Below are 22,138 nucleotides of genomic sequence, written 5' to 3' on the forward strand. Positions count from 1 at the left end.
GAGAAGCAGTGTGGGCGAGTGGACTGGAAGACAGGAGACCTGGATTCTAATCTCTGCTTTGCCTCTCTCTATTTTTAGTGGTATTTGTTAAAGTGCTCTTTATTGCCAGGCACTCTTCTAAGCACTGGGCTAGATGCAAGGTTGGATGCGGTCCCTGTCCCACCTGGGGCTCACAATCATAATTCCCATTTTACAGATGAGGGAACTGAGACCCGGAGGGGTTAAGTGACATGCCCAAGGTAACACAGCAGACCAGTGGTGGAACTGGGATTAGAATTCAGCTCATTCTGACTCCCAGGCCCATGCGATTTCCACTATGCCATGCTGCTTCTTCCCTGCTGTGTGATACCTGGCAAGTCACTTCTGTGTGCCACAGTTTCCTCATCTTTAAAATGGGGATTAAATATCTGTTCCTCCTCCCTGTTAGACTGCAAATTCTAGGACAGAGATTGTGCCTAATTTGATTATTTTGGGTCTTCAGGGTTTTTAAGACAGTGCTTGTCTCCAACTAAGTGTTTAACAAATAGCTAATAGTATCATCATCATCATTATCATCATCATCATCATCATGATAAGCAGTGTGGTGTAGTCGATAGAGCCTGGGCCTGGGAGTCAAAAGGTCATGGGTTCTAGTCTTGGTTCTGCCACTTGATGACTGTGGGACCTTGGGCAAGATACTTCATTTCTCTGTGCCTCAGCTACTTCATTTGTAAAATGGGGATTGAGACTGTGAACCCCAGGGGGGACAGGAACTCTGTCCAACCTGATTTGCTTGTGTCCACTCCATCGCTTAGTGTAGTACCCAGCACATAATAAGCGCTTAATGAATACCATAATAATTATCATCATTATGACTGATGGAACATGAATGGAAGAGAGAGGCAAAAAGTAAGCCCTCTCCAAATACATAAAATATGGGTCCCCAGAGTTAACTAGTTTGGATTTTCCCCTCTTTTTTCATGATTTGAAAAGTTAAATTCTGTTACCCCTGATACACAAAGCAACTTGTGATTTTCAGGACATGGATTGACAAATTTTGTAATAATGACCTTTCAAACAAGTACAAAACTTTACCACAGAATAAGATATTTTTGTCAGTGGGCCTTCTTCCTAAGGAAATGTTCAGCTAAGATTGAAATCAATAGTCTTTATTACTCACTTATTACTACCAGACCTTTGCCCAGGATACTCATTAATTTATAAGGTTGAACTTATCTAAAATGTTATCTAAAATAGAATGTACCTATAGCAAGTTATTAGTAAGGATGGATTTTTTGTGAGCTTTTATGCTTGAGCAAGTCTTTCCCTTTAACCTCTGATTTACCATATTCACTCTCTTCCAGGCAGGATTTTATCCCAGAAAAAAAATGGACAGGTCACCTTCTGAATAGAAAACTAATTGTAATTCACAGTGAGTTCCATTAGTAAAAATCTGGAAAAATGATAATTTAGTGGTAGGCATTGATTTTTCTGTGGCAATATTAGCATGAGAAGGGATCCATTCCTTTTTTGTGGAAAGTTGGAATTTTTTTGGGGTTTTTTTTTTTTTTGGTTTTCAAGATGCTTATTTCCTAGCAGTGTTTCCTCTTTTGATTTGAATTTGTTTGGAGCAGTAAAATACCCCAAAGGCAAAAATAAAACAGCAACCTCTTGTGTAAATGACACCGTTAGATTTTGGAGTCCTGCCATTAGGAGTCTATAATGGTTTCCTTCATAACTTTAGAATTTAGCGTATGCAATCCTATTCTGACAAAGTTCACAGAACAAAATTCCCACAAGAGTGTTAACTGAGCACATGCTGTGAGCAGAACCCTGTACCAAGCATTTAAGAGAGAACAATTGAAGTAGGAGACATAATTCCTGCACTTGAGGAGGGATTTACACTCCAACCCTAATTTTTTAAAATTGCAGATTTTTACAGTTTGAAAGTCAGCATTGTTTTTTCTTTTGTAAAAGAAATACTACACTGACCTCAATTCAACATTATTTTGAATAGCATATTTAGTCAGATGCAAGGGATTGTGTGGGGCTGAGCTGTTACGAATTAATGTGGCAATTATTTAACGTTTACAACCCCCGTGTTCCATTCATTCTTTCACAGTTGCGTATGGTGCGGTTTTCACACCATGGAAGAAGGGAGCTTGTTCATTCACCAGTTTTACTATCGAGGGCATTGGAGTTATAAATAAACAAACAATTTGTTGGTTTCTCCATTATTTGCATAAAATGAGGGTTGAAGCTGTGGAAATGGCAAAGGCCTGGGAATCAGTGGACCTGGGTTCTAATCCCAGCTGTGACTTTTGGCTTGTTGTGTAATCCTGGGCAAGTCACATGGCATTTCTATACCTCAGTTTCCTCACTGGAAAAATGGGGCTTAAATCCTTGTTCTCCCCCTACACAGACTGTAAGCCTGATAATAATAATGATGGCATTTGTTAAGCGTTTTCTATGTGCAAAGCACTGTTCTAAACGCTGGGGAGGATACAAGGTCATCAGGTTGTCCCATGTGGGGCTCACAGTCTTCGTCTCCATTTTACAGATGAGGTAACTGAGACACAGAGAAGTTAAGTGACTTGCCCAAAGTCACACAGCTGACAAGTGGCAGAGCTGGGATTTGAACCCATGATCTCTGACTCCCAAGCCTGTGCTCGTTCCATTGAACCATGCTGCTTCTCATGGAGATGGCCTTTGGCCTTCAGAGTTGTGAGTTGCGAGATCCATGCAGCTCCAATAAATAAGATTTACATGTCTTCTTGAATCCTCTTGGAGGAAGGAGAGGTGGGATTGGTTTTATGCTTGAGCCTTTCATGTCCTATCAGTTGGGTCGATTGATATTTTGAACTCTCAGTAATTCAGGAAGAGTTGATTGGTAGTCAGCTTTCACCTGGGCTGACACTGCTTCTGTCTTTCTAGCGTTGTAACAAGGCAGGGTGGGGTTAGAGGCTAGACTGGACTCCTGTGAGACACTCGTTTCTGAGACTGGGGCCTTCTTGTTAAAATATCCCGAATGAGGAGAAGAAGAAATGGCCTTCTCCCTGCTAAAAAGGGATTTCAAAGGATGTAAAGATCTTAAGGAATCTGGCCAGCGCTTAGTGAAAGTAGGCGAAACTTTTTGAAGTGCTGCAAAACCTTTTGATAGACATGTCTGAGAGTAAATCTCTGAAATGAATAAATGCCATTAACTAGTATTTTCCTCAGAATATTTAATTGAAGTGATTTAATTAGGGAAGAAGCAGGAAACAGTGTGGCCTAGTGGAAAGAATGCAGCCTTGGGAATCAGAGGACTTGGGTTCTAATTTTCACTCTGCCACTTGTCTGCTGTGTGACCTTGTGCAAGTCACTTAACTTCTCTGTGCTTCAGTTCCTTCATCTGCAGAATGGGGATTCAATGTCTGTACTCCCTCCTGTTTAGATTGTGAGCCCTATGAAGGACCGCATTATCTTGTTTCTATCCTAGTGCTTAGTACAGTGCTTGGCACATAGTAAGCACTTAACAAATACTAATCAAAAAATCATATTTATTGAGCACTTACTATGTGCAGAACACTGTACTGAATGCTTGGGAGAGTACAGCGTAACAATATAACGGATACAGTCCCTGCCCACAGTGAGTTTACAGTATAGATTGTTACAATTATTACTGAGGAAGGAATTGCAAAAGAAACTTAGATTTAAAACCAGACCCATATTGATTTAATATTAGAAAGGTAAGTCATGGTTTTTGTGTCTTGAGATCATGGCTTGGAAAAGAAAACAGGAGAGGGACGATATGTCATCAGAGTTAAGGAAGATAGAAGGAGGAGGATGCTTCTTGTGGGCAGGGAATGTGTCTACCAACTCTGTTATATTGTACGCTCCCAAATGCTTAGTACAGTTCTCTGCACCCAGTAAGTGATCAGTAAATACCTTTAATTGATTGAGAAGGTGGAGGAGAGGGCTTAAGAGAAAAGGAGAGGAGTTCAATTTTATACATGTTCATTTGAAAGTGCTGGCGGGATATCTGTGTGGAGATGTCCTTTCAAAACAAGGGTAAACTAAGGACGGTGTAACTAGTATGTCATTCTTTTTATAGACATCAACTAAGGACAAGAGGATTTGGTAGCAATTACGATTTAAGAAGAAGGCTGTCTGCCTCTGGATTGATTTCTTCAGTTTTTCTCTCATTACACGTGTATTTCGAGAACATAGTGAAGAATGAGATCCATCTGGGAGGGTGAAAGAACTGGAATGTGTTAATCATTCGCAGAGCACAAAAATCAAAATTCTCAAGTGCTTCCATTTCAACGCCAATTATACTGCATTCCACTAGGACAGTTTTTGAGAGGTGATTAAGGTTATTGTATTTTGTTACTTAGTATAGTATTAAGTGCAAATTTTCAGCCCCTCTCAATTTGTTGTGGTAGGTGGATACTTTCTTGTGAGGTTGTGTGTTTCAGAATTACATTTCACTCCATTTAATCACATTTTTGGGAGATTTCCTCTTTTGAGGGAAATTCTTCAGTTTTGGTTACTGCTGATTTTTTATAACTGTTTTTCTTTCCTTTTATTGATACAACCTCGGCTCCTGCGTCATTTTGTCTCTTCTGTTTTGCAGTTTATTTTCATTTGTTTGTCTTCTATCATTCATCTGCATTTCCTGTCCAAAACAAGTTGAAAGAAATACTTTCCTTGGGGTTAGAAGACCGAATACTCCCCTTCTTTTTTAGACCATTGGTTTAGCTGTAAGAGAAGTAGGCTAAATTGAGTTAATCCAAAGGACCCCCACAGGAATAGATGGATTTAGTTAGCTATTATATGATTCTACTTTTCTGTTCGGCTGTGCCCAAAAAGAAGAGCTTGTTTTTGTGATTTGATTTGCCATCATTGCATTGTTGGTCAGTGTGCTGCCTAGGAAACCAAATTTCGTAACAATGTTTAGCTTGGTGCTGCCAATATAAATTATTGGCTGTGTTTGTGGCTTCTCTAATAAGAATGATTGCGGTATTTGTTAAGCCCTTACTGTGTTCACCAGACGCTATACTAAAAGCTGGGGTGGATTCAAGCAAATCGGGTTGGACACAGTCCCTGTCCCACATGAGACTCACAGCTTCAATCCCCATTTTACAGATGATGTGACTGAAGCACAGAGAAGTGGAGTGACTTGCCCAAGGTGATACAGCAGACAAGTGGTGGAGCTGGGATTAGAACCCATGACCTGCTGATTCCCAGGACCACGCTCAGGCAGAGACAGGCAGGCAAAGTGGTCAGCCAGGAGGCTGATGTGGTAATGAAGGCAGGATAGGATAAGTGCTTGGGTCAACGTGTAGCAGTTTGGATATAGTGGAAAGGGCAGATTTTAGTGATGTCATAAAGGTTGAACTGATGGGATTTAGTGGCTGATTGAGGGAAGAGTTGAGCATAATGCCAAGCTTATGGACTTGTGAGATAGGGAGGATGGTGGTGCTGTCTACAGTTATGGGAAAGTCAGGGGGAGGACAGAGTTTGGGTGGGAAGATAAGGAGCTCTGTTTTGGACATGTTAAGCCTGAGTTGTTGGTGGGACATCCAAGTAGGGATGTCCTGAAGGCAAGAGGAGATACGAGACGGCAGAAGAGGGAGAAAGATCAAGGCTGGAGATGTAGATTTGGGAGTCATCCCCATAGAGATGGTAGTTAAAGCCGTGGGATCAAATGAGTTCTCCAAGGGAGTGAGTATTGATGGAGAACTCATTAGCAAATTAGCCCAATTTGCCAAAATACAGAGTTCATATCAATTTACAATGTCAGTGACTTTTGGATGGACTCTGAGAGCTATATGCAGGTCTAGCTGCTGCTTCCTGCACTTTCCTCTATCTGCTGTTCTGTAAAGGTCCAGCCCGCTATGTCGCTCTTTGAGCAGAAGGTCCATTAGGATTCCGGGAGGGTTTCGTTGATACTTTTCAGGGGCCGATTGAGGGGTCCTTGGCTAAGCTCTTAGTGACAGAGATTAATGAGATGCCTCTGGAATCTGATCTTTCACCTTTTCTCTAGAAGATAATGCTGGTGGCTTCTTTGAACTTTTATGGCGTTTCCTCAGGGTTCCATATGCTGAGGAAGAGCTTGTAAGTGCTTAAACAGAGAATCCCATCCATGCTTGTGAGTCTCAGCAGATTTTGCAAAGCAGGTGCTTTGTCTCCCTCTCTAGACCATTGTGGGCAGGGAATGTGTCTCCCAAGAGCTTAGTACAGTGCTCTTCAAAGAGTAAGCACTCAATAAACACGATTGGCTGCCCCGACGGACTGCCTGACTTTGCCCTCTTACTGACTGCTGCAGTTACTTCCTGAAGAGTGGGGCCAGTGCTTCATCTTGGCAGGTTGGAAGGCTTTCTGTGTTTGAAAGGCCCCACCTTCGACAGTAGAAGATGTGTCGATGACACTGTTGAAAGATTGTTGCTATCTCTTAAGGAATCACTGCTTGTTCATGATGACGCTGGAGTCTTCTTTAAGTACTCAACCACCTTGCCCTCTCCTACCTCACCTCACAACTCTCCTACTACAACCCAGCCCACAAACTTCACTCCTCTAATGCTAATCTTCTCACTGTACCTTAATTTCGTCTATCTCGCCACTGACCTCTTGCCCATGTCCTACCTCTGGCCTGGAACACCCTCCCTCCTCTTATCCGACAGTCAATTATTCTCCCCCGCTTCAAAGCCTTATTGAAGGACAGTCTCCTCCAAGATGTCTTCCCTGACAAAGTCCTCTTTTCCTTTTCTTCAACTCCCTTCTGCATTGCCTTGACTTGCTCCCTTTATTGATCCCAGCTCCTAACCCCACAGCACTTATGCATATATCTGTAATTTATATTAATGTCTGTCTCTCCTTCTAGGCTGTAAGCTCATTGTGGACAGGGAATGTGTCAGTTTATTGTTATATTGTACTCTCCCAAGTGCTTAGAACAGTGCTCAGCACACAGTAAGCACTCAATAAATACTACTGAAGAATGGGTGAATGAACAGTTGGATGGAGAGGATGGGGCAGAGTCTAGAGATGGTGTGAAGACAAAAATCAGTGAGTCAGTCACTTTTATTGTGCACACAGTAAGCGCTCAATAAATGCAGTTGACTAACTGTGACTTTTATCTTTACACCTCCTCTAGACTCTGCCCCATCCTCTGGAACCAAATGTTCATTCACTCATTCATTCATTCATTCATTCATATTTATTGAGCTCTTTACTGTGTGGCGAGCACTGTACTAGTGCTCGGGAGAGTACAATACAGTAACAAACAGACACGTTCCCTGCCCACAATGAGCTTACAGTCTACAGGTGGGGAGACAGACATTAATATAAAAAGATAAATTACAGATGCATGCATAAGTGTTGTGGGGCTTGGAAGGGGGACGAACAGAGGGAACAAGTCAGGTTGACACAGAAGGGAGTGGGAGAAGAGGAAAGGAGGGTTTAGTCAGAAAAGGCCTCCTGAAGGAGGTGTGCTTTCAATAAGGCTTTGAAGGTGGGGAGAGTAATGTCTGTCATGTTTGAAGAGGGAAGGCTTCCAGGCCAGAGGCAGGACATGGGCGAGGGGTTGGCAGTGAGATAGGCGAGAGAGGCACATTGAGAAGGTTAGCAATAGAGGAGCTAGCTATTACCCCTCTGGTCTGAACACTTGATATATACCACCTCAGATACTCCACCAGCCTCATCCCAGATTTCCCTGCCTTCAGCCTCTTCCCTCTCCAGTCCAGTCTTCACTCTTCTGGCCGGGTTATTTTTTCTAAAATACTGTTTTACACATGTCTACCCACTCCTCACAATCTGCAGATGGTTTTCCCTTCCTCTCTGCGTCAAGCAGAAATTCTTGACCACTGGTTTGAAGGCACTTAATCAATTCTCTCCCTTTAACTTTTTCAATCAGCCAATCCTGTCTACTGAGTGTTTACTGTATGTAGAGCACTGTACTAAGTACTTAGGAGAGTACAATACGATATAGTTGGTAGACACAGTCCCTGTCCACAATGACCTTACACTCTATAGGGGGAGACAGATATTAATATAAATATATTTATTTTTAATATATAAAAGGGAGGGGTGAATGAAGAGTGCAAATCCAAATGTAAGGAGGACACAGAAGGGAGTAGGAGAGATGAAATGAGGACCTGCTCGGGGACAGCTTCTTGTAAAGAGACAGTTACCTTCCCACCTTCAAAGTCTTACTGAAGGCACGTCTCCTCCAAGAGGTCTTCCCTGACCAAGCCCTCTTTTCCTTTTCTCCCACTCCGTTTGCATCTCCCTGATTCTCTTCTTTTATTCATTCCCCTCTCAGCCCCACAGCACTTATGTTTATATCCGTAATTTTTTTTTTTGTATTAATGTCTGTCTCCCCCTCTAGACTGTAAGCTTGTTGTGGGCAGGGAATGGGTCTGTTTATTGTTGTACTCTCCCAAGCCCTTAGTACAGTGCTCAGCACACAGTAAAGCACTCAATAAATATGATTGATTGGAGATGTGTCTTCAGTAAGGTATATCCTTCCTCCAGTCCCCCTACATTCCAGCCCACACACTTTGCTTCTCTATTGCCAACGGACAGGCTGTGCCTTGGCCTTGTCCTTGGTCTTGTCTTTCTCGCTGTCGACCTCTTGCTCACTTCCTCCCTCCTTCCTGGAATTCCTTTCCCCTTCAAATCTGGCAGAGCACCTCTCTTTCCATTTCAAGCCCGTTCTAAAATCACATCTCCACCAGGAGACCTGTAGAGAAGCAGGATAACATAGGGAATAGAGCATGGGCCTGGGAGACAGAAGGTCATGGGTTCTAATCCTGGCTCCACTACATGTCTGCTGTGTGACCGTAGCAAATCACTTCACTTCTCTGGGCCTCAGTTACCTCGTCTGTAAAATGGGGATTGATATTTTGAGCCCCATGTGAGGTAAGGGGCTGTGTCCAACCCCATTTACTTATATTGATCCTAGTTCTTAGTACTATGCCTTGCACATAGTAAGTGCTTAATGAATACCATAATTATTATTATTATTCTGTGACTTCCCACCCTGTTTCCCTCTCTTTTGCTACTTCTAAAACTTGTATGCAACTTGATTCCCCACACCGCAATCTCATTGGTACTCACTCCCCGTCTTAGCATTTCTGTACTTTCATTCATTCAGTGGTATTTACTGAGCACTTACTGTGTGCAGACCTCTGTACTAAGCACTTGGAAAGTACAATTCAGCAATAAAGAGAGGTTGCTTCTCCCTACATTAAAATTTATTTTAGTGTTTCTCTCCCCCACCAGATTGTAGACTCCTTGGGGTTAGGAACAGGACTGAAGATCTGTGTGAAGGAATTAACGTGACAGTGGTTTGACTAGGGACACTGACACTCTCTCATCCTTGTCAGCTGCTTTCCTGTGAGTGCCACAAAGAAATGGGAAGGCACGGGGCAGCCCGTTCTGAAGGGCTAGAGGGGGATTTTTCACATGCTGGACCCTTTTACAGCTGACGTGGCTGCAGCACTTCATAACTGAATCAAAATAAATCAAACCATTTGCTAGAATCATAAGCAATTCTGCCTCTGCCTGCCAGAGACCCATGTGAGGCTTCAGTAAATTTTGAAGCTGTTTAGCCAGAGAGTCCTGATATCCTCCAGCTGCAGTAATTGAGGAAGAAGGCACCGTGAGGCTTTGGCCATACTCTTGTGACTTGGCCACTTGTCAGCTGTGTGACTGTGGGCAAGTCACTTAACTTCTCTGTTAAGTGACTTAATGTAGAGAAGCAGCGTGGCTCAGTGGAAAGAGCCCGGGCTTGGGAGTCAGAGGTTGTGGGTTTGAATCCCGGCTCTGCCACCTGTCAGCTGTGTGACTGTGGGCAAGTCACTTAACTTCTCTGTGCCTCAGTTACCTCATCTGTATAATGGAGATTAAGACTGTGAGCCTCACGTGGGACAACCTGATTACCCTGTATCTCCCCCAGTGCTTAGAACAGTGCTCTGCACATAGTAAGCGCTTAACAAATACCAACATTATTATTAAAATGGGGATTAATTGTGAGCCTCATGTGGGACAACCTGATTACCCTGTATCTACCCCAGCACTTAGAACAGTGCTGTGCACATAGTAAGTGCTTAACAAACACCAACATTATTATTATTATTATTGTATCTTTTCTGTACTAGAGGTAGGAGAAAGCCGGGACCGACTGGTACTCCTCACTGGTATGAAAGCGGGCACTTGCTTTTCCCCTTGGGCACAGAAGTGCACTTTGTCACAGCTTAGGAGAAGGATTGATCAATGAATCAATAACCATATTCATTGAGCACTTAGTGCAGAGCAGTGTACTAAGCCCTTGGGAGAGTACAGCATAACAGAGTTGGTAGATGCATTCACTGCCCACAACCTTCTCACTGTGCCTCGAGCTCGCCTATCTCGCCGCCGACCCCTAGCCCACGTCCTGCTTCTGTCCTGGAACGCCCTCCCTCCTCAAATTGGAAAGACAGTTGGTCACCCCTGCTTTCAAAGCCTTACTGAGGGCGCATCTCCTCCAAGAGGCCTTCCCAGACTAAGCCCCTCCTTTCCTCTTCTCCCACTCCCTTCTGCGTCGCCCTGACTTGCTGTCTTTGTTCTTCCTCCCTCCCAACCCTACAGCACTTATGTACAGATCTGTAATTTATTCATTTGTATTGATGTCTGCCTCCCCCGCTCTAGACTGTAAACTCATTGTGGGCAGGGAATGTGTCTGTTCATTGTAGAAGTGTACTCTCCCAAGTGCTTGTACAGTGCTCTGCACACAGTAAGCGCTCAATCAATACGATTGAATGAATGAGCTTTGTCATATCTAATGCAAGAGCTGTTGGATCAGGAGACTTGGGCCAAGGACCCTGTGGTGACACAGGGCTGGGTGACCCTCACAGTGTGTGTGTGTGTAAATGAGTGTGTGCACGTCTGTGAGAGAATGAGCAGACTGGGGCCTGATGTGGCTCTGAGTGGTCCTGGGGCTGTAGTGTGTTGGCAGGGCTGCAGTTTGCCAGGTAGCCAGCTGGCCTCCAGCCGCACCATCGGCTCCCTCAGCAAGCCTGGTATGGCTCTAGATAGGGAGTGGAAGCGATGTGGGGAAGGCTAACTCCCTACGTCTTCATAATAATAATAATAATGTTTGTGGTATTTGCTAAGGGATTGTGTTTATCCCAGTGCCCTGTACAGTGCCTAGCACATATATGCTTAACAAATGGCCCAGTTATTATTAGGAGCACACAAAGACCATGTAATAACTGTATCTCCCTGTACACTGCTGGGTGATTTTAAGTGAAAGCTGGGTTTATACCGTCAGCAATGTAAACTGTCCCAGCCCCTTGATTCGCTGAACTTTGATGCCTAGGTTTCCCGCCACAGTCCCCCGACTCCGCATCAGCCTGCGATTCTGCTCCTGACCTGCCTTGATGCCAGGGTCTCCTTCTCACCACCGTTCCCCTCCCTGCCCTTCCCATTATCCTGGGGCTCTGCTTCTGACCCACCTTGATACCATTTGTTCAATTGTATTTATTGAGCGCTTCCTGTGTTTGGAGCACTGTACTAAGTGCTTGGGAGAGTACAATACAACAATAAACAGGCCCATTCCTTGCCCAAAATGATGTTACAGTCTAGAGCGGGGGAGGCAGACATTAATATCAATAAATTACGGATATGTATATAAGTGCTGTGGGGCTGAATGGGGAATGTGCAAAGAGATCAAGTCAGGGTGATGCAGAAGGGTGTGGGAGAAGAGGAAAGGGGGTGATGAGTTTGGGAAGGCCTCTTGGAGGAGATGTGCCTTTAATAAGGCCTTGAAGTGGAGGAGAGCAATTGTTTGTAGGATTTGAGAAGGGAGGGCATTCCAGGCCAGAGGCAAGAGGTGGGCCAGAGGTTGGCCCAAGAGGTGGGCCAACCAGAGGCAAGAGGTTGGTGGCGAGATAGGTGAGATCAAGGCACAGTGAGAAGGATAGCATTAGAGGAGTGAAGTGTGCCAACTGGGTTGTAGTAGGAGAGTAACGAGGTGAGGTAGGAGGGGGCAAAGTGATGGAGTGCTTTAAAGCTAATGAGGAGGAGTTTTTGTTTGATGCAGAGGTGGATGGGCAAACACTGGAAGGTCTTGATGCCAGGATTCCCCGCACCCCCACTGTCACCTTTCCGAATCATTCCAGGACCCTGGTCCCGACCTGCCTGGACTGAGTGAGGTGGGGCAGGACCCCAGCAGCGGCCTCATGGCCTCCACGTGCTTGAAAGCTTTGGGAAGGGACAGTTGTGACTATTGAACCCTAGATGGCTAACTAGAATAACAATAATGGTGTTATGTCTTAAGTGCGTACTCTGTGCCAAGTACTGTACTAAGTCCTGAGGTGTAGATACAATCAGATCAGGCATAGTTTCTGTCCCTTGGGGGCTCACACTCCAAAGGGAAGGGTAACAATTATAAAATCCCCAGTCCTACCCAATCCCCTTGGCACTTGGCTCTCTCCTAGACTGTATGCTCCTTGTGGGCAGGGAATTAATTCATTTGTTTGTTCAATTGTATTTATAGAGCACTTACTGTGTGCAGAGCACTGTACTAAGTGCTTGGAAAGTACAATTTCCAATGTACAGTGTCTACCAACTCTATTATAATGTACTCTCCCAAACACTTAAAGTGTTCTGCACACAATAAGGGCTTAATAAGTAGATCCAATTGATAATAAACACATAACAGATACCATGATGATGATTTTACCAATAAAGAAACTGAGGCACTTAGTTAAGTGATTTGTTCAAGGTCACACAGCAGGCAAATAGCAGAGCTGGGATTAAAACCCAGGTCTCCTGACTCCCAGCCCTATGCTCCTTCCACTAGGCCAGACTGCTTAGTTGCTGGTATGGTAATAATAATAATAATGTTGGTATTTGTTAAGTGCTTACTATGTGCAGAGCACTGTTCAAAGAGTCTATAAATGGCTCCTTTGTCCACAATGCTCTTGAGCTCATATTATGCTCATCATTGTCGTTATGTGCTTTTGTTTTTTTTTTTTTTATGTATTTCAATCCGTCCTCATGCACCACTCCTGGGGGCATGACTCTCTCTCCTAGACCGTGAGCTTCTGAAGGCCAGAGATCATGTATTATTTGTATTCTGTTGTATTCTTGTGCATACTTTATTGTATTTTATATGAATTACAGAGTTGTGCTCAATAAATAACAGTAAATGAAGGAATGGACAAATTCTGAATGGGTGAAGTGGAGTAAGGTTTACTATATTAGTGAAGGATTATGGAAGTTAAATAAGTAAACATGGTATAGTGGAAAGAGTATGGGTCTGGGAGTGAGAGGACCTGTATTCTAGCTCTATTAATTGCCTGCTGTGTGACCTTGGTCATGTCTCTGTGCCTCAGTTTCCTCAACTGTATTCCTTCCTGCTTAGATTGTCTGGGACAGGAATTGTGTCCAATCTGATCAATTTAATTGTATCCAATCTGATCAATTTAGAACAGTGCTTGACATAGTAAATGCTTAACAAATACAATAATAATGATGAGGAGGATGATGATAATAACAATAATAAAAATAAAGCAATAGTGCCTGAAGTGGGCATATACTGTGCATAACCTTTTTTTCCCCCACATATGTTTTCTTTCCAGTTAAACGCTCCCTCCATTATTGACTTTGCTGTAATATGTCATATCTTTCTCTCTTAGGTTTCTGAAGGTGGTCTCTACGTGTGCATGAACACATTTCTGGCATTCGGGAGGGAACACGTTGAAAGGCACTATCGAAAAACTGGACAGTGTGTATATATGCACCTGAAACGACACATAAGAGAGGTGAGAAATGCGCTTTTACTAAGGGCCATGTTACAGTTCTGCCTGTAGACATTTGGGCCAGTGTATGTGTGTTGTGTATAATATATGCGTGTTAATACATTGCATCTGTTGTTTTTCACAGTTGTAGCTCTGCTTTCAGTCTTGTATTTATTGTGTGCTTGCAATTTGTGTCAGCTTATCTCCCTGAAAAAGACAAGCTCTTTGTCTCGAATGTTCCCAAGGTCCTAGCGTTGTGCCCTGCAAATATTAGGCACTCAATAAATAGTTCTGTGGATGAATGGATAATTCCTGATTATCTGTGGTCATGGGGGCAAAGGACTTTTGCTTTAATGATAAAGGATAGGGTCTTCAGCTGGGCACTCAGGCTTCAGGGCAGATTTAGGATGTGGGGTGGGGAAGGGGGTAGATGTGCTGCCCAGGTGACTAGGAGGTCCCTTCATGCTTGTGACATAAGGGCACTCTCTCGTCCTTGCCAGTTACTTTCCCATGGGTACTACGAATGAGTGAGAGGACAGGGCAGCCGTTTTGAAGTGCTAGAGGGGGATTTTTTTTACATGCCGGACCCTCTTACAGCTGACGTGGCTGCAGCACCTCATAGCTGAATAAAATTCAATCAAACCATTTGCTAGAATCATAAGCAATTCTGCGTGTGTCTGCCAGAGACCCATGTGAGGCTTCAGTAAAATTTGAAGCTATTTAGGCAGAGAGTACTGAGATCTGCCAGCATGGAGTCCCTTCATAATTATAATAATAATGTTGGTATTTGTTAAGCTCTTACTATGTGCAGAGCACTGTTCTAAGCGCTGGGGTAGATACAGGGTAATCAGGTTGTCCCGTGTGAGGCTCATAGTCTTAATCCCCATTTTACAGATGAGGTAACTGAGGCACAGAGAAGTTAAATGACTTGCCCACAGTCACACAGCTGACAAGTGGCAGAGTTGGGATTCGAACCCATGACCTCTGACTCCCAAGCCCGTGCTCTTTCTACTTCATGCTTGTGACATAAAGGGTCTTAATTCTAGAGGACACACCTCTATGTCTAGCGATTTTGGACTTTTTCCCAGAGAACAACTCAGTGAAAACCCATTCTGGAAACTTGCTGGGCAAATCTAGGAGCAGAATGAGCCTCCTGAATTGAATTTGGACTCAGTCCTTCAGGGAGGCTAAACACTGGAGGGACAGGCCAAAAATGGAGTATGCACCTATTTGGTCTGATGGTTTGATGAGAGCTCCAGAGACATCCTAGTACCCTCTGAAGAACCTGGGTTCCTTGTTCAGCTTCCTCAATTTTACAGCTGTCTACACAAAAACACTATAGGTTAGTCATAATACCAAAATACGCCCTTCTTCCAATCAATCAATCAACGCATCAATGGTATATATTGAACACTTTCTGTGTGCAGACCACTGTAATAAGCGCTTGGGAGAGTAGACTATGACAGAGTTGGTAGACGTGATTCTTGCCTTCAAGGAGCTTACAATCTGGAAAACACCCAAATTTTGTGGGCAGGGAAGGAGTCTACCAACTCTGTTATATTGTTATTTTGTATTCTCCCAAGTGCTTAGTATAATGCTCTGCACAAAGTAATAATAATAATAATGTTGGTATTTGTTAAACGCTTACTATGTGCAGAGCACTGTTCTAAGCGCTGGGGTAGATACGGGGTAATCAGGCTGTGCCACGTGAGGCTCACAGTTAATCCCCATTTTACAGATGAGGTAACTGAGGCACAGAGAAGTTAAGTGACTTGCCCACAGTCACACAGCTGACAAGTGGCAGAGCCGGTATTCGAACTCATATCCTCTGACTCCCAAGCCTGGGCTCTTTCCACTGAGCCACGCTTCTTCTCTAAGTAAAGTAAACATTCAATAAATAAGATTGATTGAGAAAGGGGCAAGACAGGTCATCCACAAAGTCAGAGACAGTACTCATGTCCCACACTGTTTTACTATGTGAGAAGAGCAGATGGCAGCGGGGTACCCAAGTAGCTGACATACGATGAGCTGCAATGGGGCATCTGTGACAGGGAGAGCAGAATGATCATTTTCAAGACGAGTAAAGCCCAGTCTCATTCAGTGGGATTCAGCAACAAAAGATTGGAAAACAACAGGAGGCTACTGGCCAGCCTGAGCCGTGGCAAGTCAGGAGAGAGAATGTGTTTCTTGAACAGAAACTTTGTTTGGAAAGATCAGAGAACCTAGAGGCAGTACTTTCACTTTTTTTTTTGTATTTTGTCCAGTTGCATTGACCGTGCCCTGTCCTGATGATCGATTCCTACTCACCTTATGTTTCTCCTAATCAAATCTTCATCCCAAATCATCCCTCTTGAGCAGCCTTAAAAAAAAAGAGCACCCCATCACCCTGCTACTTCCTTACTGCGTGGCTTCCTTTCAGCTCACACCAGCTTAGATTGTGCGCTCTTGAAGGCACCCACCTGTGTGTTCTCTCCCAGCAGTTAGTACAATGTCTGCCCACAGTAAGCACTTAATAAATACTCTTACCTCCTGGGATGGTTCCCCTCCTCCAAACTCCCCCTCCCCACCCCAGGCAGTGGGGCAGCAGGGATGGCCTAGTAGCAAGAGCACTGGCTTGGGAATCAGAGGACATGAGTTCGAATCCCAACTCCACCACTTGTCTGCTAAGTGACCCTGGGCAAGTCACTTACCTTCTCCCAGCGCTTAGAACAGTCCAGCACTTAGAAGAGTGCTTGACACATAGTAAGTGCTTAACAAAGACCATAATTATTATTATTATTATGGGACCTGGATGACAGTGAGGCAGGGAGAGACTGGGCTGTTTATGATGAGATAAAGATTAAAAAAAAAGCCAAGTGAGGTTGGTCAGTGTCCATATGGAGAAGTGAGAGCATGGGGATAAAGGAAAGCCACTGGAGTGGAGGGATGGCCGGAGACGGTGGTGCCTGGAGATAGCAATAAAGATTTATTTTTAAATGGTATTTGTTAAACACTTTGTGCCAGGTACTGTTCTAAGTACTGAGGTAGATACAAGTTAATCAGGTTGGGGAGAGTCCATGCCCCTCTTTGGACTCATAATCTTAATCCCCATTTTACAGATGAGGTAACAGAGGCATAGAGAAGTTAAGTGATTTGCCCAAAATCACCCAGCAGACGAACGGTGGGGCTGGAAGTAGAATCCCAGTCCCAGGCTTGTGCTCTGTCCACTAGGCTACCCTGCTTCTCTTCACTGTGGTAATTGTCAGTGCCTACTACTTGCCAAGCTCCTAACTAAAAACAAGATAATCAGGTTGGACCCAGTCCCTGTGCCACATAGGGTTCACATCTAATGGGGAGAGAGCACAAGTATTAGATCCCCATTTTACAGATGAGGAAACTGAGGCACAGAGAAGTTAAGGGACTAAAGTCATGCAGCAAATGGTGGAGCCAGGATTAGAACCCGTATCCTCTGACTCATAGGCCCATGCTTTTTCCACTAGGCTAAGCTGCTGCTCTAGAGGGTTGGGAGCAGGCAGGAAATGTGTCTGGTTTATATTGTTATGTTGTATTCTCCCAAGCAGTTAGTACAGTGCTCTGCACACACAGCAGGAGAAGGGGACTGAATAAGAGTCAAGACCACGGGAGGGGCAAAGACAACAGACATGGACAAAATGGGATAATTTACACACACACAATACCATCATTATCAAGTATGAATGGGAAGGGAGTTCCAGGACTGAGGGAGGATCTGGGCATGTGGAAGAAGAAACTCTTCTGTAGAAATTTACTTGGCCAAGGGCAATATGGATGGGTTCTCACCACTTGTAAAGTCATCTTTGGAATGGGAAGGTCAATTTTGTTGGCAAATGATCCAGGCTCTTTGTATCTTTTTTCCTTTATCATCCTGCTGTAGAGCCATTTACTGCATCAATTAATGGGTAGGAAAAGGGAAAGGATTCATTCACTCATTCAATTGTATTTATTGAAGACTTACTATGTGCAGACCACTGTACTAAGCGCTTGGAAAGTACAGTTTGGCAACAGATAGAGACAATCCCTGCCCAACAACGGGCTCACAGTCTAAACGGGGGAGACAGACAACAAAACAAAGCAGAACAAAGCAAAACAAGTAGTCTGGTGTAAATATCATCAAGATAAATAGAATCATAGATATATACACATCATTAACAAGATAGAGTAATACATAATATATACAAATATGCACAGTGCTGTGGGGAGGGGAAGGGGGAAGAGCAGAAGAAGTGGGGAGGGAGAGGAGAGGAGAGGAGGAGCAGAGGGAAATGGAGGGCTCAGTCTGGGAAGGGCTCCTGGAGGAGGTGAGCTCTCAATAGGGCTTTGAAGAGGGGAAGAGAGCTAGTTTGGTGGATGTGAGGAGGGAGGGCATTCCAGATCAGTGGTAGGACCGTAGGACAGGCGCGAAAGAGGGACCGACTGTGAGGAGGTGAGCGGCAGAGAGGTGGAGTGTGTGGGGTGGGCTGTAGAAAGAGAGAAGGGAGGTGAGGTAGGAGGGGGCAAAGTGATGGAGAGCTTTGAAGCCAATAGTGAGGAGTTTTTGTTTCTTGTGAAGGTTGATAGGTAACCACTGGAGGTTTTTGAGGGGGTGAGGGGAGAGACATGCCCAGAGCGTTTCTATAGGAAGATGATCCGGGCAGCAGAATGGAGAATAGACTGGATCGGGGAGAGACAGGAGGATGGGACATCAGAGAGAAGGCTGATGCAGTAATCCAGTCGGGATATTATGAGAACTTATACCAGCAAGGTAGCAGTTTGGATGGAGAGGAAAGGGTGGATCTTGGCGATATTGTGAAGGTGAGACCGGCAGGTGTTGGTGACGGATTGGATGTGTGGGGTGAATGAGAGAGGAGAGTTAAGGATGATACCAAGTTTGTGGGCTTGTGAGGCGGGAAGGGTGGTAGTGCCGTCCACAGTGCTAGGTAAAATAAGGAGTTCAGTTTTGGACATGTTGAGTTTTAGTTGGTGGGCAGGCATCCAGGCGGAGATGTCGTGAAGGCAGGAAGAGATACGAGCCTGGAGGGAGGAGGAAAGAACAGGGGAGGAGATGTAGAAATAGATGTAGATGTAGAAAGGATGAAACTCAAACCTGTAAATTAGGTGGCTTGTTGGGTTGGGGAGGGTGAGAGGATTAGGATTATCCCCAAACATTATTTTTATCTCTAAACTTGGTTCACCGTTACCAGGAAATATGAATAATCAGCTCATTAGCGCTTTGAAATCTGAACCCACAGGTTTGGAAGAAGGGTCAGTGGCCTCTGAAAAAAATGGGGTATAGAATGCCACTTCTCTATCTTGCCTAGCACAGCCAATGTGGTATAACTAAATTCTTGGGGTCTCTTCACGGTTTCAAGGATTTACTCACTTTTCTTGATTTTTATTTTGTCCTTTCCTTCCCCACCCCAAAGCTGACTGATGATTTGGGAATATTTTTGCTTCATGCTAGGCTATGTCCTGTAACTTGAGAAACTGTCAGCAAGAAAACTATGCTTTTCAGGGCGATCAAGCAATCACTTGTATTTATTGAGTGTTTACTGTGGGCAGAGTGCTGTACTAAGTGCTTGGGAGAGTACGATACAGTTGAGTTAGTAGATTATGATCCTGTCTACAAGAAACTTAAAATGGGATTCAGACAGTAAAATAACTTACAAATTGGGAAAATGGCAGAGTATAAGGGGCTGGGGGAGGGTGAATGTCAAAGCGCATAAGGAATTCAGAACCAAGTGTGTAGGTGATAACGGAGAAGGTGAATAGGATTGGGAAATTAGGGATTAGGTAGGGATGGCCTCTTGGAAGAGATGGATTTTTAATAGAGTGTTGAGAAGCAGTGTGGCCTAGTTGATAGAGCATGGGCCTGGGAGTCAGAAGCACCTGGATTCTAACCCTGGCTCCACCACTTGTCTGCTGTGTGACCTTGGGCAAGTCACTTCATTTCTGTGTGCCTGTTACCTCATCTGTAAAATGGGGTTTGAGACTGTAAGCCTCATGTGGGACATGGATTGGGTCCAAACTGATTTGCTTTTCTCCACCACAGTGCTTAGTATAGTGCCTGGCATATAGTAAGCACTTAACAAGTTCCACAGTTTTTGTTATTGTTAGATGAGGAGAGTAGTTGTCTGTCAGGTATGAATGGGAAGGGATTCCAGGACTGAATGGGCATGTGGTCGGCAGTGAGATGGATGAGACTGAGGCACAGTGAACAAAATGTGTGGGCTGAGTTGTAGTGGGAGATCACTGAGGCAAATGGGGGAGAGGAGAGAGAGCTTAATGAGTGTCTGAAAGACAATGGAAAGGAGTTTATGTTGGATGTGGATATGGGATGGGCAATAATCGGAGGTTTTTGAAGTGTGGAAAGATATGGACTTAATTTTTTTTGGAAAAATATCCAGACAGGAGAGTGAAGAATGGACAGGAGAGGGGAGAGACAGGAAGAAGGGAAGTGAGTGAGGAAGCTGCTGCAGGAATCAAGGTGGGATATGGTAAGTGCTTGGATCAGTATGGTAGCAGTTTGGACAGAGGGACAAATTTTAGAGCTGTGAAGGTAGAACTGGCAGAATTTGATGACAGACTAAATTTCCTGTGAGACAGGAAGGATGGTGATGGTGTCTACAGTAATGGGAAAGTCTGGGGTGGGAGCAAGATTTAGCAAAAGATGCCTTTTCCTTTGAGTACTGACTTTGTTGATTGCACTTTCCCAAGTACTTAGTACAGTGTTCTGCACACAGTAAGCATTCAATAAATACCTTTAATCGGTTGGTTGATGATGAGAATGTTTGCATTCCTCCACCCAGCCACCTAACTGACCTTTCCCCCACTATAACTCACCTATCAGGACAACCCCCTTCTCCGGGAATGCTTCCACACACTGCAATCTCTGCTCTGGGATTTCTCCCTTCTGCCATCACTAGTGTAACTCCTCTTTTATATTTCCTCATGGTACTTTGAAAATTAGCCATAAAATATTGGGGTTCAACAATAAAAAGCATCCTTCAGTATCCAAACAGCCATACTGTTTTTTGTTTTCTCCCAGTGCTCAGTACAGTGTTCTGCACACAGTAAGCAGTTATAAATTGTATTACGACTATTACTCGAGGCGGACTTTCAAGTTTGTATCTTCTCGTTTTCTTTTTTCTCAGAAAGTAAAAGGGGCATCTGGTGGCGCTGTACCAAAGAGGAGGAATACCAAGCTATTCTTAGGTATTGTAAATCAACCATTTTCACAAGCGCTTCTAAGTTGTGTGTGCTGCTTAAAGACTGATTAAGGATGAAGAAAGCAGACATATGCTTCCAATGATTGAACTCCTCACAGTTGCCTCCCAATTTGTTAAAATTTTAATGATTAGGTCTTTTAATGGTGTTTTGATTTCTCTTGTTCTGCTGTGATAATGAACTATTAAATTCGTTCAAGCTTTGGAGATGAAATTAGTATGACAAACAGTATAACCTGGGGGAAAGAGCACCTACCTGGGCATCAGAAGACCTGGGCTCTGTTTCTGGCTCTGCCACTTATCTGCTGTGCGATTTTGGGGTAGCTTATCAGTGTCTCAGTTTCCGCATCTTTAAAATGAGGGTTCAATACCTGGGTCTGACTGGATCTGGTCCCAGAGTTTAGTACAGTGCTTGGCTCATAGTAAGCATTTAATATTATTATTATTAATAAGAACAGTAATAATAATAATATGAATGCCAACCTACTCACTGTATCTGTATCTTGCCACTAATCCTGTCTCTGACCTGGAACTCTCTTCCCTTTCATATCCAACAGACGATCACTCTCCCCACCTATTAAAATCACATCTTCTCTAAGAGACCTTTCCTGACTGAGCCCTCGTTTTTCCTATTCCCTCTCCCTCCTGTGTCACTCTTGCTTGGATTTGTACCCTTTATTCACCCCGCCTTCAGCCTCACAGCACTTATGTACATATCCATAGGTTATTTTAATGTCTGACTCCCTTTGTAGACTTATGTAAGTTCCTTGTGGGCAGGGAACAGATTTTCCACGTCTGTTATATTGTACTCTTCAAAGCACATAGTACAGTACTCGACACACAGTAAAGACTCAATAAATATGACTGGTTGATAGCAGGGATAAGTTAAACTCTCCTCACAACAAGACCATTTCTCATGCTTTTTTTAATGGTACTTGTTAAGGATTTGCTGTGTGCCACGTAGTGCTCAGTGCTGGGGTAAGTACAAGCTAATCAGATCGGACACAGATCCATGTCCAATGGTGCTCTGAGTCATTCAATCATATTTATTAGTGCTTACTGTGCACAGGACACTTAATCTCCATTTTACAGATGAGGTAAGTGAGGCGCAGGGAAGTTAAGTGACTTGCCCAAGGTCACACAACAAGTAAGTCAGGGAGCCAGGATCAGAAC

At 44.0% G+C, this 22,138-nt stretch overlaps 1 protein-coding gene across 1 annotated transcript in view; it reads left to right on the top strand.

The window, feature by feature from the left end:
* Positions 1-22,138, top strand: part of USP13 (ubiquitin specific peptidase 13) — a 130,617-nt gene that overhangs the window by 12,975 nt on the left and 95,504 nt on the right. The window contains exons 2-3 of the mRNA XM_029075988.1: positions 13,644-13,769; positions 20,894-20,954. Coding sequence (XP_028931821.1) covers positions 13,644-13,769; positions 20,894-20,954 — 187 coding nt within the window. The remainder of the gene's footprint in view (positions 1-13,643; positions 13,770-20,893; positions 20,955-22,138) is intronic.

This window comes from Ornithorhynchus anatinus, chromosome 1, assembly GCF_004115215.2.
Source record: "Ornithorhynchus anatinus isolate Pmale09 chromosome 1, mOrnAna1.pri.v4, whole genome shotgun sequence".
Classification (NCBI taxonomy): Eukaryota; Metazoa; Chordata; class Mammalia; order Monotremata; family Ornithorhynchidae; genus Ornithorhynchus; species Ornithorhynchus anatinus.